We start from the raw sequence: 14,350 nt of genomic DNA, 5'->3' as shown, positions 1-14,350 counted from the left end.
CGTTTAGGAATGAGATACTCAGAGTTTGAACATAACCTGTTTTATGGCATAAACCTCAGAAATACACCAAATTAACAAAATAAATATAAGTCTAAAAAGATGTACAAAAAAATATAATCAAAAACAAAAATGTGCAAAACTAAACTAACAAAAAAATCAAAAATACACAGACTGACTCCAAAGACATTCAAAATACAAAATCACAACGTATGAGAAAAATATACAGAATTGCAACAAAAACAAAGCAACTTAGCAAACGTAATGAATCCAAAAACACAATGTTAATGCTCATTATTATTCTAATGCTGACATGAATGTTGATCATGTGACCCTCGGATCAGATAAGATCACAATTAAATAATGTATCTGTAAAATGCATAGAAACAATTATTTGCATTTACTAAGTTGTAATTGGAATCAATGAGCTCGTCTCTGCTGTGTAGGTTTACATAATAACACAAAATATACAAAAATGTAATAAAAAGATACACAACAACACTAAAACAATCAATCAACATCAAAAATACACAAAATGACCCATAAACACACAAAACGGCAACAAAAATACAAAGACAAACAACATGACTACAAAAAAAAAGTTAAAAAAAAAAAAAAAAAAAATACACAAAATGGCAAAAGACATACATAAAAAATAAAGATCATCAAAAGATACAAGAAATGACTAACGACACACAAGATGACTACAAAAGAACAAAATGGCAACAGAAACACAAAGACAAAGAAAACGATTGACAAAAATAAAATAAAATAAATAAAAAACCCACAAAATGACACTTAAAAATGACCCCGAGACACACAACAACAAAAATACACTAAACCAAAAACTACACACGCAAACTCTGTAGTTTGTGTGTGTGTTTGTATTTGTAGAAAAATGTGTATCCTTTCTCCAGTTTCTTCTTCTTTGTGAAGGAGTTTTCCACCAAGACTATGGCTACGTTAGCAAAGCTAAAGCTAATCCGTGAGGGAAGTTTTTGTCGACTCTGATCCGGCTTTCTGCTGTGTCGACATTTCACCGTTAGTCCGATAGCGTATTTTGGGTTATTGTGAAAAAGGTCTATTGGGCTAACTGCTATGCTAATCTTCTTCCAGCATGAAGACCTGGTTCCATCAGTGAGGATATATGAGAGGATGAACTCACCGTTGTCAGTGGACACCATGAACGTGTTGGGCGTGGTGTCTCTTCCTCCGTTTTCAAACGTTCCGTATCCGTCAGAATCCTGGAGCTGCCAGTTCAGACCAAACAGATGCATCGCTGCACACACACACACAGGGAGAGACGTTACACACCATCATCAGGTCACAGCAAAGCACAGAGCATCATTTATTCAATGACAAAGGTCAAACATGGTAGGAAACAGGCGGCCCGGGGGCCACAGGCGGCCCCACAAAACAACTACCAACACTGACTGCAAAAAAATAAGAAAACTGCACCAAAAATACACAAATTAGTCCAAAGACAAACAAGATGATGATGAATAACACATATAATACAAAGGTATATACTGTACACACAAAAGTTAAAAAGAAGCACACAAAACAAAAAGAACACACAAACTGACTCCAACAATACACATGACTACAACTATACACAAAACAACAACAAAAATACAAAACTGACTCCAAATTCAAGCAAACTGTTGGAAAATATATACACACAAATTTACTTTACAAATACACAAAATGGCAACAAAATGACACAGAAATCATGAAAAAATTAAACAAAATCACAACAAACAAATCAATAAAGTAACAAATAAATTCAATAAAAATCCACAAGACGACTTAAAATATATACAGTAAACACAAAATGAGTGAAAACACACACACACACACACACACACACACATATATTAATGGGAGTCGACCTCGATAAGGATCACATTTATTCACTTCATTGATTTTAAACACAGATGCAGTTTAATTTCAGACACACACACACACACACACACACATTGTGTAACGTGCTTAAAAGCAGGAAGTGAACTTTTTCACCTCTGATACGATACCGATGGTTATTTTGTGTATTTCTGTAGTTTTTTGTACATTTTTCTGTCATTCAATCTATTTTTTCTTGTAGTTTTGTGTGTGTGTTATAGATACATTTTGTGGGGTTTTTTGTCATTTGTAATTTGGTATATTTTTGTTGTCCTATTGATTATTTTTTTGTCATTTTGTGTGATTTTGGAGTAATTTTATAAATATTTATAGTCATTTTGTGAAATTTTCCGTTATTCTGCTACTTTTTTGTGTTTTTTTTGTTATTGTTTTGCTTATTTTTCTGTCATTTTGTGTATTTTTGTGGATTTCTTTTTCTATATATATATTTCTGTCATTTTGTCTATTTTCTGTCACTGTTTTGTGTGTCTGTTATAGAGCGATTTAGTGTACTTTTGGTCATTTTCAATTTTGTTTATTTTTGTTGTCATATTGCTTATTTTTCTGCCATTTTTTGTCATTGTTTTGTGTGTGCGTTAACAATTCTTTCTTTTTTTGGTCTATTGTAGTGTTGAAGTAATTTTGTGTGTTTTTGTTGTCATGTTATCCATTTTTCTGTCATTTTGTGTATTATTTGTCATTGTTTTGTGTGTGCGTTAAGAGTCATTTGTGTATTTAGTTATTAATGGGAATATACAGTAAATTAGTTATAGTCCTTTAAAGCGTGAATGATCAGAATCATTGATCCAGAATAACTGATAATGTCTGGAAAAGAGCAGATTTGCTCTTGTTTTATGTGTATTTGCGTCTTTTTAAGCATTTTTCTGTCATTTTGTTGTTGTTTTTTAGAATCATTGTGTGTGTTTACTTTTCCAGTAACTTTTTTGTGTTTTTTTTTTCTGTACTTTTTTCTGTAAAAAATCCAAAGTGTCAATAATGGAATAAAAGTGTCAATATTGGCTTAAAAGTCGCAGAAATGGGTCATTTAATTTAAAAAGTAGGAACAATTAGTTTAAACTGGTAAATAATGGGCATTACAAATTGCAAATGTGGTTAAATTGGCCAAAAAATCATGAAAAATGATGAAGAGGTTAAAAGTGACAATAATTGGTCAAAATATGTGACAAAAGGTGTAAAATGTGCTAAAAAGCATTGAAATGTGATGAAGAAGTGTCAGAAATGGGAGTAATGTTGAAAAAATGCATTAAAAGGAAAATAAATATGGCAAGAAAAAGTGATGAAAAGAAGTTAAAATATCGAAAGTTTGGTGTAGTTGCAGAAAAAGGGTAAAAAATTTGCAAAAATTGGCTCAAAGTGTTCAGAAAATATTTATTGAAGACATCTGGTGACCCCCTCCCAGTGTCTCGTGACCCCCAGGTTGAGAACCCCTGATCTAAGCACCAGTGTAACAGCAACACAACAAAATGATGAAAAGAAAGAATAATAAAGGAAACATGAGGAGCAGTTCTATCTGTGCTCTACTCTGTATTTTCTAGTCTGTTTGTTTCCTGCAGCTTTAATTCTCTCTGATGGAGAAGGTGAACAAACGCTGGGAACACTTTCTATTCTGCTCGTGTAGACGTGTGAGGTCACGGCCCATGATGCGCTCTCTATACCCTCAGCGCGCTCTGAAGGTCCTGCTTGTTTTTCTGAGTGCAGACGGAGGAGCTCACCCCTCAGCAGGAGGTCACAGGAGTTAGTTTGAGTTTTTAATGGTTCTTAAGAACCTGGTGTGAGACGTGTGATGGTGTAAGAAACACATGGATTCAGTAAAAAATATGATCTATAGCAGTGCTTCTAGCCCCGCCCACATCCTCACCTGTCCACTACAATCATTTATCACTGACTTTGTTCATTTGTCACTCATGGATTTATTCATTTTGGTTCTGAACCCTGTCTGAGTGTCAGTGTGGATTAGAGACACTGTCTGCTCCACTAGGACCATTGTCCCTGTTAGCTGCAAAATGTTAGCATTGAGATGCTAGATGCTACATGTTAGCATTGAGATGTTAACTGTTACATGTTAGCATTGAGGTGTTAGCTGCTACATGTTAGCATTGATGTGTTAGCTGATACATGTTAGCATTGAGGTGCTAGCTGATACATGTTAACATTGAGGTGCTAGCTGCTACATGTGAGCATTGAGGTGCTAGCTGCTGCATGTTAGCATTCAGGTGCGAGCTGCTACATGTTAAGCATTGATGTGTTAGCTGATACATGTTAAGCATTGAGGTGCTAGCTGCTAGATGTTAGCATTGAGGTGCTAGCTGCTACATGTTAGCATTGAGGTGCTAGCTGCTACATGTTAAGCATTGAGGTGCTAGCTGCTACATGCTAGCATTGAGGTGCTAGCTGCTACATGTTAGCATTGAGGTGCTAGCTGCTACATGTTAGCATTGAGGTGCTAGCTGCTACATGTTAAGCATTGAGGTGCTAGCTGCTAGATGTTAGCATTGAGGTGCTAGCTAAGGCTAGCAGAGCTCCACTGATCCACAAAATTTTTTTCTAACAATTTTCACACAACTGGTCTTTATTTTTCCATCTGTTTTTTTTAAACTGAAACTAAAATTAACTCTCACGAAGCAAAGCAACGACGTCTCTGGTTCTCCTGTTTCTTGTGCTGTGGTCTGTGCATCAGCATTATTTTTTAAGTTCATTACTTTTTTGTAATTAATTAATCACAATTACTGCATTGCAGCCCTGAAAGGTGATATATTACTATTTTATTATTATAAAAACTAAAAACTAGTGACATGTTAAACATGAGCCGACAGTGACGTGAGGATGTAAAGCAGTGTTGATTTATATTAATAAAGTGTTGTTTTATATTAATAAAGTGTTGGTTTATATTAATAAAGTGTTGGTTTATATTAATAAAGTGTTGTTTTATATTAATAAAGTGTTGGTTTATATTAATAAAGTGTTGGTTTATATTAATAAAGTGTTGTTTTATATTAATAAAGTGTTGTTTTATATTAATAAAGTGTTGATTTATATTAATAAAGTGTTGGTTTATATTAATAAAGTGTTGTTTTATATTAATAAAGTGTTGATTTATATTAATAAAGTGTTGTTTTATATTAATAAAGTGTTGGTTTATATTAATAAAGTGTTGGTTTATATTAATAAAGTGTTGGTTTATATTAATAAAGTGTTGTTTTATATTAATAAAGTGTTGGTTTATATTAATAAAGTGTTGGTTTATATTAATAAAGTGTTGGTTTATATTAATAAAGTGTTGATTTATATTAATAAAGTGTTGGTTTACATTAATAAAGTGTTGTTTTATATTAATAAAGTGTTGGTTTATATTAATAAAGTGTTGGTTTACATTAATAAAGTGTTGTTTTATATTAATAAAGTGTTGTTTTATATTAATAAAGTGTTGTTTTATATTAATAAAGTGTTCGTTTATATTAATAAAGTGTTGTTTTATATTAATAAAGTGTTGATTTATATTAATAAAGTGTTGTTTTATATTAATAAAGTGTTGTTTTATATTAATAAAGTGTTGGTTTATATTAATAAAGTGTTGTTTATATTAATAAAGTGTTGATTTATATTAATAAAGTGTTGGTTTATATTAAAAAAGTGTTGTTTTATATTAATAAAGTGTTGTTTTATATTAATAGAGTGTTCGTTTATATTAATAAAATGTTGGTTTATATTAATAAAGTGTTGTTTTATATTAATAAAGTGTTGTTTTATATTAATAAAGTGTTGATTTATATTAATAAAGTGTTGTTTTATATTAATAAAGTGTTGTTTTATATTAATAAAGTGTTGTTTTATATTAATAAAGTGTTCGTTTATATTAATAAAGTGTTATTTTATATTAATAAAGTGTTGTTTTATATTAATAAAGTGTTGTTTTATATTAATAAAGTGTTCATTTATATTAATAAAGTGTTGTTTTATATTAATAAAGTGTTGTTTTATATTCATAAAGTGTTGTTTTATATTAATAAAGTGTTCGTTTATATTAATAAAGTGTTGTTTTATATTAATAAAGTGTTGGTTTATATTAATAAAGTGTTGTTTTATATTAATAAAGTGTTGTTTTATATTAATAAAGTGTTCGTTTATATTAATAAAGTGTTGTTTTATATTAATAAAGTGTTGTTTTATATTAATAAAGTGTTCGTTTATATTAATAAAGTGTTGTTTTATATTAATAAAGTGTTTGTTTATATTAATAAAGTGTTGTTTTATATTAATAAAGTGTTTGTTTATATTAATAAAGTGTTCGTTTATATTAATAAAGTGTTGTTTTATATTAATAGATTGTTCGTTTATATTAATAAAGTGTTGTTTTATATTAATAAAGTGTTTGTTTATATTAATAAAGTGTTGGTTTATATTAATAAAGTGTTGATTTATATTAATAAAGTGTTGTTTTATATAATAGAGTGTTCGTTTATATTAATAAAGTGTTGTTTTATATTAATAAAGTGTTCGTTTATATTAATAAAGTGTTGGTTTATATTAATAAAGTGTTGATTTATATTAATAAAGTGTTGTTTTATATTAATAAAGTGTTTGTTTATATTAATAAAGTGTTGTTTTATATTAATAAAGTGTTGTTTTATATTAATAAAGTGTTGTTTTATATTAATAAAGTGTTGTTTTATATTAATAGATTGTTCGTTTATATTAATAAAGTGTTGTTTTATATTAATAAAGTGTTTGTTTATATTAATAAAGTGTTGGTTTATATTAATAAAGTGTTGATTTATATTAATAAAGTGTTGTTTTATATTAATAGAGTGTTCGTTTATATTAATAAAGTGTTGTTTTATATTAATAAAGTGTTCGTTTATATTAATAAAGTGTTGGTTTATATTAATAAAGTGTTGATTTATATTAATAAAGTGTTGTTTTATATTAATAAAGTGTTTGTTTATATTAATAAAGTGTTGTTTTATATTAATAAAGTGTTGTTTTATATTAATAAAGTGTTGTTTTATATTAATAAAGTGTTGTTTTATATTAATAAAGTGTTCGTTTATATTAATAAAGTGTTGTTTTATATTAATAAAGTGTTTGTTTATATAATAAAGTGTTGTTTTATATTAATAAAGTGTTGTTTTTATATTAATAAAGTGTTGTTTTATATTAATAAAGTGTTTGTTTATATTAATAAAGTGTTGTTTTATATTAATAAAGTGTTGTTTTATATTAATAAAGTGTTGTTTTATATTAATAAAGTGTTCGTTTATATTAATAAAGTGTTGTTTTATATTAATAAAGTGTTTGTTTATATTAATAAAGTGTTGTTTTATATTAATAAAGTGTTGTTTTATATTAATAAAGTGTTGTTTTATATTAATAAAGTGTTCGTTTATATTAATAAAGTGTTGTTTTATATTAATAAAGTGTTGTTTTATATTAATAGTGTTCATTTATATTAATAAAGTGTTGGTTTATATTAATAAAGTGTTGATTTATATTAATAAAGTGTTGTTTTATATTAATAAAGTGTTGTTTTATATTAATAAAGTGTTCGTTTATATTAATAAAGTGTTGGTTTATATTAATAGTGTTCGTTTATATTAATAAAGTGTTGGTTTATATTAATAAAGTGTTGATTTATATTAATAAAGTGTTGGTTTATATTAATAAAGTGTTGTTTTATATTAATAAAGTGTTTGTTTATATTAATAAAGTGTTGGTTTATATTAATAAAGTGTTGATTTATATTAATAAAGTGTTGGTTTATATTAATAAAGTGTTGGTTTATATTAATAAAGTGTTGGTTTATATTAATAAAGTGTTGGTTTATATTAATCTATCCTCACTACATCCTTCAATCAGCAGAAATAAGAGTCATAGGTTCAAATACTGATTCAACTCAGAGCATTTAGTGAAATAAACCCTGCTGTGGATGCTCTCACAACACACACACACACACACACCTAAAAAGTATTTCAGAATTAAAAACGGAATAAACCCGCCACCTAAATCGGAATGAAGTTTAATTCGGAATTAAATTAGCATTAGGAATTATGTGTTTACATGGTCAGGTTAAAGAGGAATGAACTTTTATTCTGCTTTAAAGAGGAATTAAAGCTCCATGTAAACGTGGTCATGTGTAAACATATTAAGTAGTTCAGTTGTAACTCAGTCCTTCAAAATACATCAATTCAATGAATATCCACAGTTTTCCCACGCTTTATCACATTTTTAATCACAAATTAAATCTTTATATAATAATTAAAATTATTCCACAAATGCTCTTTAGTGTAGAAATATATATATATATATATAAGAAGTTCTGTACACAAAACGAGTGTGTATCATGTTGGTATTAATAATGATCTTATATCTGCTACAGTATGAACGTACGTACGTTGGTTCTTATTTCTCACAGTTTAAAGCAGCTGAGGATTAAAAACCTTCCACGTTTTCTGAGGGAAAAATAAATAAATGTTTCACACACTGTGTTCAAAGCATCACCATTATAGTGTGTGTGTGTGTGTGTGTGTGTGTGTGTGTGTGTGTGTGTTCATTAACCAGCTGAAAAATGCTACAAAAACAGATCATTATTACTCTATTTTTCCTTCACATCCAGATTTTAATGTTTAAAGATTGAATTTTATTTTTGTATTATGATTGAAATTGGAAATGAAATGGAGTTTACATCTGATGAATTTCTATTGGGATAATGTTTTATTATTTTTAGATCATTTATTACTAGAATAATGAAGCGATTTTTTGTTATGATGATGTAAATGTAAAATGATTGTATTGGAAGAAGATATTTTTTTGTATTTTAACAAAACTATTTCTATTGAAACACCAGGAAAAACAGCATCAGCTTGACTGTATTAATGATGATCTATAATAAATAAACAAATAAGCAACAAAAAATCCTTTTGTTTTTGTTTGTAGTTACATCATGGAAATTTAGATTGAGATTATGAAACACACATTTACATTACAGGAAACAAAAACAACAAAAGAAAAATAAATAAAATCTATATTATAAAAACAAATGTACCTTTTAGAAAAAAAATAATTACATTATAGATGTTATAGAACATTAATTGACAAGAAAACAAACAATATATAAAACAGAAACAACAAAAAAGAAGGAACATTGTGTATAAAACAAATGTATGTCATAGAAAACAAAATGTTAGCTTTTATAAAACCAATTTACATTATAGAAAGCAAATAGAGAAAACATATATATGAAATATATATGAAATATACAACCATTAATAAAATAATGATAAAAACCCTCTGACAGCTCTTATACATTAATTGTATATTTATTTTTGCAAATGAGATTGACTGGAAGAAAAAATGTAATCATTGCCCAGCATCGTTATTAAAAATAGAAAACATCATCCAAACTGTTTATGTGCAACAACAATATTAGTCATAAAGTTACTGCAAAAAGAAAAAAACATGCTTAAAAACACAAGATACAACAAAACTAAACTCACTTAAAGGTCAAAAATGACATAATAATAATAATAATAATAATAATAATAATAATAATAATAATAATAATAATAATAAAGCTGCTTTTAACAATAAAAATCTGCTAAATAACACCATGATTTTTAGGATTCAAAAGTATTAAAATTAAACTTTTAATAAATCCAATAAACATAAGTTACATCTTGATTTCATTATAAAAACTGATGTTCATGTGTGTGTTTCTTCACACACGCACATCCCTTACAGTGCCCTAACGGCTCGTTTCCCACACATCTAGCCAAATATATCTACTAAACACACACACACGCACGCACGCACGCACGCACGCACGCACGCACGCACGCACGCACGCACGCACGCACGCACGCACGCACGCACGCACGCACGCACGCACGCACGCACGCACACACACACACACACACACACACACACACACACACACACACACACACACACACACACACACACACACACACACACACACACACACACACACACACACACACACACACACACACACACCACACACACACACACACGCAGCATGATTGACACAGACATGCACCCAAGAAAAACACACCATGTTGGATCGTGTGTTGTCTGGTATGTCATTATGTCAGCTTGTCAAGGCCGGGGTTATTCTGTGTGTGTGTGTGTGTGTGTGTGTGTGTGTGTGTGTCTGAGTGTGTGAAGAAATGGGGTTGTGATCCGTGCCAATCACAACACGGATGCCTGTTGGCCGCTGTGTACATATTTGTCTGAGTGAGGAAGTACACACGCACACGCACACACAGCTAGAACCTTTCAGTTGTGTGCACACTTGTTGGTCCATGTCTTACACATATTCCTGGATGTATTTGTGCGTCATGGGTGTGTGTGTGTGTGTGTGTGTGTGTGTGTGTGTGTGTGCGTGTGTGTGTGAGATACAATCGTTTCAAACACATGCCCTGGAGGGTAAATCAGGCTTTTCTTTAAGCAAAGGATCCAGAATAAACACACACACACACACACACACACACACACACACACACACACACACACACACACACACACACACACACACACACACACACACACACACACACACACACACACACACACACACACTAAACTCTGAAACATTCAAACAGCTTTGGATTGAACTACACGTAAGATCAGATGTAGGCAAATGGTGGCCCGGGGGCCACATGAGGCCCTCGGTATAATTTTGTCAATCAAAAGTAAATGCACAAAATGACTCAAAAAACACACAAAATGACAGAAAAAATAGGCAAAAAACAACAAATTACTTCAACAATGCAAAAGACAAAAAAATACAGAACTCACTTTTAAAGAACACACAAAACAATGACAAAAACATGTACAAAATGACAACAAAAACACACATTACTTCAATAATGCAAAAGACAAGATAAATAAAAAAAATTGACAACACAATGACAAAGAAGAAATGGAAAGACGGAAAAATGTGACAATGATAACAACAAAAAAACACACTCCAAAAAACACACAAAATGGCAGAAAAATAATAAAAAGGACAATAAAAATACACAAAATGATTATAAAATAAGGAAAGGAAGGAAAACAAAAATACACCAAAATACTCCAACAATACAAATGACTCTCAAAAAACGATGAAAAACACACAAAATGACAGAAAAAAAAACACAAAGTAAACAAAAATACTGTACATCATCAAATGGAAGAAAAATATACAAAATAACAACAAAACTACACAAAAGCACCTGTAAAAACATCAAAACTCTTTGTTCCTTTCATTAAATGCTGACATGAATCATGTGACCCTTAGATCAGACAGAATCATGTTTGTGGCCCTACTGTAGAATGTGTGTGTGTGTGTGTGTGTGTGTGTTCCTTACCGATGCAGTAACACAGCAGCACAGAGAGCAGCACAGACAGTCCTACTGCACTGAGGGCCGTACACCTGAAAACACACACACACACACACACACACACACACACACACACACACACACACACACACACACACACACACACACACACACACACACACACACACACACACACACACACACACACACACTCTAGTTACACACTTACAGCTACAAAATAACGCCACCTCAAACACTCACCTTCACTTACATCATCATTTTAGGTGAATTTAATCAGTTTAATCATTATTATTATTATTTTGCAAAATCCAACAAAATTTACAAACTGAATGTGCATTTTTTGGGGAAAATATGACAATTCGTGCACTAAATGTGAGAGGTTTGATGTGTGCAGACAGGTGAACGTTAATAACGTGTGTGTGTTTCTCTGATAGCATGAAATCATCTAACCTCCATGAACAATACTTGGACGACTTCTTGAACTTGAACGCAGAGCGGGACAGGGTGTTCCTGGGTAACGGGCGGGTGGGGGGGGAGTAGACGGAGCCTGTCGCCATCGTGTAGCTGGGCGTGGCCGTAGAAAAGAGGGGGGTGGTGCCTGTTCCTGTCTTAAAAAGGAAATGCCTGGGAAAAAACAAACAAAAAAACAGGAAGCTACGGTTATTACATCCTGGTCCCATACAGCAGTGGTTCTCAACCTGGGGACCCTACAAAATAAAGGTCCCACAGAGCAGGGACCCCCACTGTAGCTGAAGGTGGTTGAACACAGACATGAACATTGAAGAACAGTCATGTGGAGACAGGACCATCTATAAGGGGGAATAAAGGAGAGATTTTTGGGGTCCATCCATAAAGTCAGTAAAATGATGGTCCATTGTTCTATGAATCTGTGATAACCACATTTATTTATTCATCTGAATAATATCCACTGTTATCCAGGAATGTTTATTATTATTATTATTATAGTCATCTTAAAGATGGAAATCCTAATAAAATGGTTCAAAGTGACCAAAAATTATGAAAAGGTGGTGAAATGGGATTTAAAAAACTACAGAAATTGGTTAAAAGTGGCAAATTGTGGGTAATGGAATTTAAAAATGTAAGAAAAATTAGCTTAAACTAGCAAAATATGGGCATTACAAATGGTGAATGTGGTTAAATTGGCAAAAAATAATCATGAAATATGTTGAAAAGAGGTTAAAAGTGACAATATTGGGTCAACATATGTGACATTAGGTGTAAAAGTGGTAGAAAGTGTTTATAAGTGTTGAACATGTGTGGGAAGTGGAAAAATGTGCAGAAAAGTCATTGAAATGTGATGTAGAAGTGTCAGAAATGGAGAAATGTAGCAAAAATACATTAAAAGGAGCAAAAATATGGGAATAAAAAGTGATGAAAATAGGTTAAAATATGGTGAGTTTGGCTTAGTTGCAAAAAAAGGGTAAAAATTTTATTCTTAGTTTCTTGAAGGCATCTGGTGACCCCCTCCCAGTGTCTAGTGACCCCAAATGGGGTCCTGACCCCAAGGTTAAGAACCCTTGATATAGGCAACCATTAAGACTTTAGCTCTATTTACCTATATCTATATTTCAGACAGGGGCAACTTTTAAGACAGGGGGCCACAAATATGCGATTGTCTGATCGAGGGTCACATGATCAACATTTATTATGATGATTAACACAGGAAAGAACAAAGTTTGTATGTTTTTGTTATAGTTTTCTATCATGTTGTGTACTTTTGTTGTATTTGTATTTATTGCTTCTGTTATTCAGTGGTGTTTTTGTTGTTTTTAGAGTGAATTTTCATATTTTTGTTGTTAACTTTGTTTTTAGAGTCATTTTTGTGTGATTTTAGACCGAGGGCCGGATGTGGCCCCAGGCCACTAGTTACCCATGTCTGCTGTGTGTTTTTCAAGGTTAATCTTTGTGTTTTTGGAGTCATTTTGTGTATTATTGATGTTATTTGTGTATTTTCTTTGTCATTCTTTTTGTTGTGTATTTATCTCTACTTTTGAGGGTGTTTTGGACACAGTTTTTGTTTTTTATTTGTGTTTTAATCGGATTTTGTATATTTTTCAGTTAATTTGTGTAGGTTTTTTGTGTGTTTTTAAAGTCTATTTTAATATTTTTGTTGTTACTCTGTGTTTTTGGAGTTATTTTCTTGTGATTTTCTATATTTTTCTTGTTGTCTTGTGTGTTTTTTAAGGTAAATCTTTGTATTTTTGTTCTGATATCGTGCTTTTTGAGACATTTTGTGTATTTTTGATGTTGTTTAGTATATTTTTTGTCAGTTTTCTGTCCAGTTGTGTGTTTTTAGAGTTAGTTTGTGTCGTTTAATTTGTGTTTTCAGTTATTGTTTGTCCTTTTTCGATTTGTTTTTAGCGTCAATTTGTGTATTTTTCATGTTCCTTGTTTTTGGAGTCATTCCGGCAGCAGAAAATGCGACTGAGGGCCAGATGTGGCCCCCGGGCCTCCACTTCTCCATGTATACTATACATGAACGCTGTCTGAGAGCCTGTTTTCAGCCCCAGCTCGAGGCTCTCATTACCTCCGACTAGTGAACACAGTGAGCTGACAAAGCTGTTTGCTGCTCATTACCTGAGAAATGATGCCGATGGGATGATCTGTTTTTCTATTCGTTATTTCCACACGAAAAACATAATTGCCTTCTGCAAACACACCCAGATTTATTTGCTGACTAGTTCTTATTAAAGAGAAATTCTAACTGCAAAGTTAAAACAATTTGTCAGAAATAACCAAAGCGGAGAAATTGCGAATAACTATTGGAGATGTTTTCAATCAGGATGGAGAAAAACTCTCACGGGTTGTTAGAATGTTGATGGTTGTCTTAAGCATTGCTTAGTTTGAGCTGAGACGTACATTTACTGAGGCAGACGTGGGCAACTAGCGGCCCAGGGGCCACATGCGGCCCCTTGTCTAATTTTGTGCAGTCCCCACAAGTAAACACATCCAATCACTGCAAAAACACACAACATGACGACAAAAATACACACACATAAGATCAAATATACCAAATGAATATAAAAACACACAAATAAATGAGAAAA

At 31.2% G+C, this 14,350-nt stretch overlaps 1 protein-coding gene across 9 annotated transcripts in view; it reads right to left on the bottom strand.

Annotated features, from left to right (window-relative positions):
• Positions 1-14,350, bottom strand: part of tenm3 (teneurin transmembrane protein 3) — a 543,864-nt gene that overhangs the window by 126,960 nt on the left and 402,554 nt on the right. For all 9 annotated transcript variants that reach the window (XM_028461276.1, XM_028461268.1, XM_028461285.1 and 6 more), the window contains 3 exons: positions 11,733-11,906; positions 11,289-11,353; positions 1,163-1,276 (listed from right to left, as the gene is read on the bottom strand). In XM_028461276.1, coding sequence (XP_028317077.1) covers positions 1,163-1,276; positions 11,289-11,353; positions 11,733-11,906 — 353 coding nt within the window. The remainder of the gene's footprint in view (positions 1-1,162; positions 1,277-11,288; positions 11,354-11,732; positions 11,907-14,350) is intronic.

This window comes from Gouania willdenowi, chromosome 1 (genome assembly GCF_900634775.1).
Source record: "Gouania willdenowi chromosome 1, fGouWil2.1, whole genome shotgun sequence".
Classification (NCBI taxonomy): Eukaryota; Metazoa; Chordata; class Actinopteri; order Blenniiformes; family Gobiesocidae; genus Gouania; species Gouania willdenowi.
The sequence above is the reverse complement of the archived record's forward strand: the minus strand, read 5'-3'. Positions and strand labels throughout refer to the sequence as shown.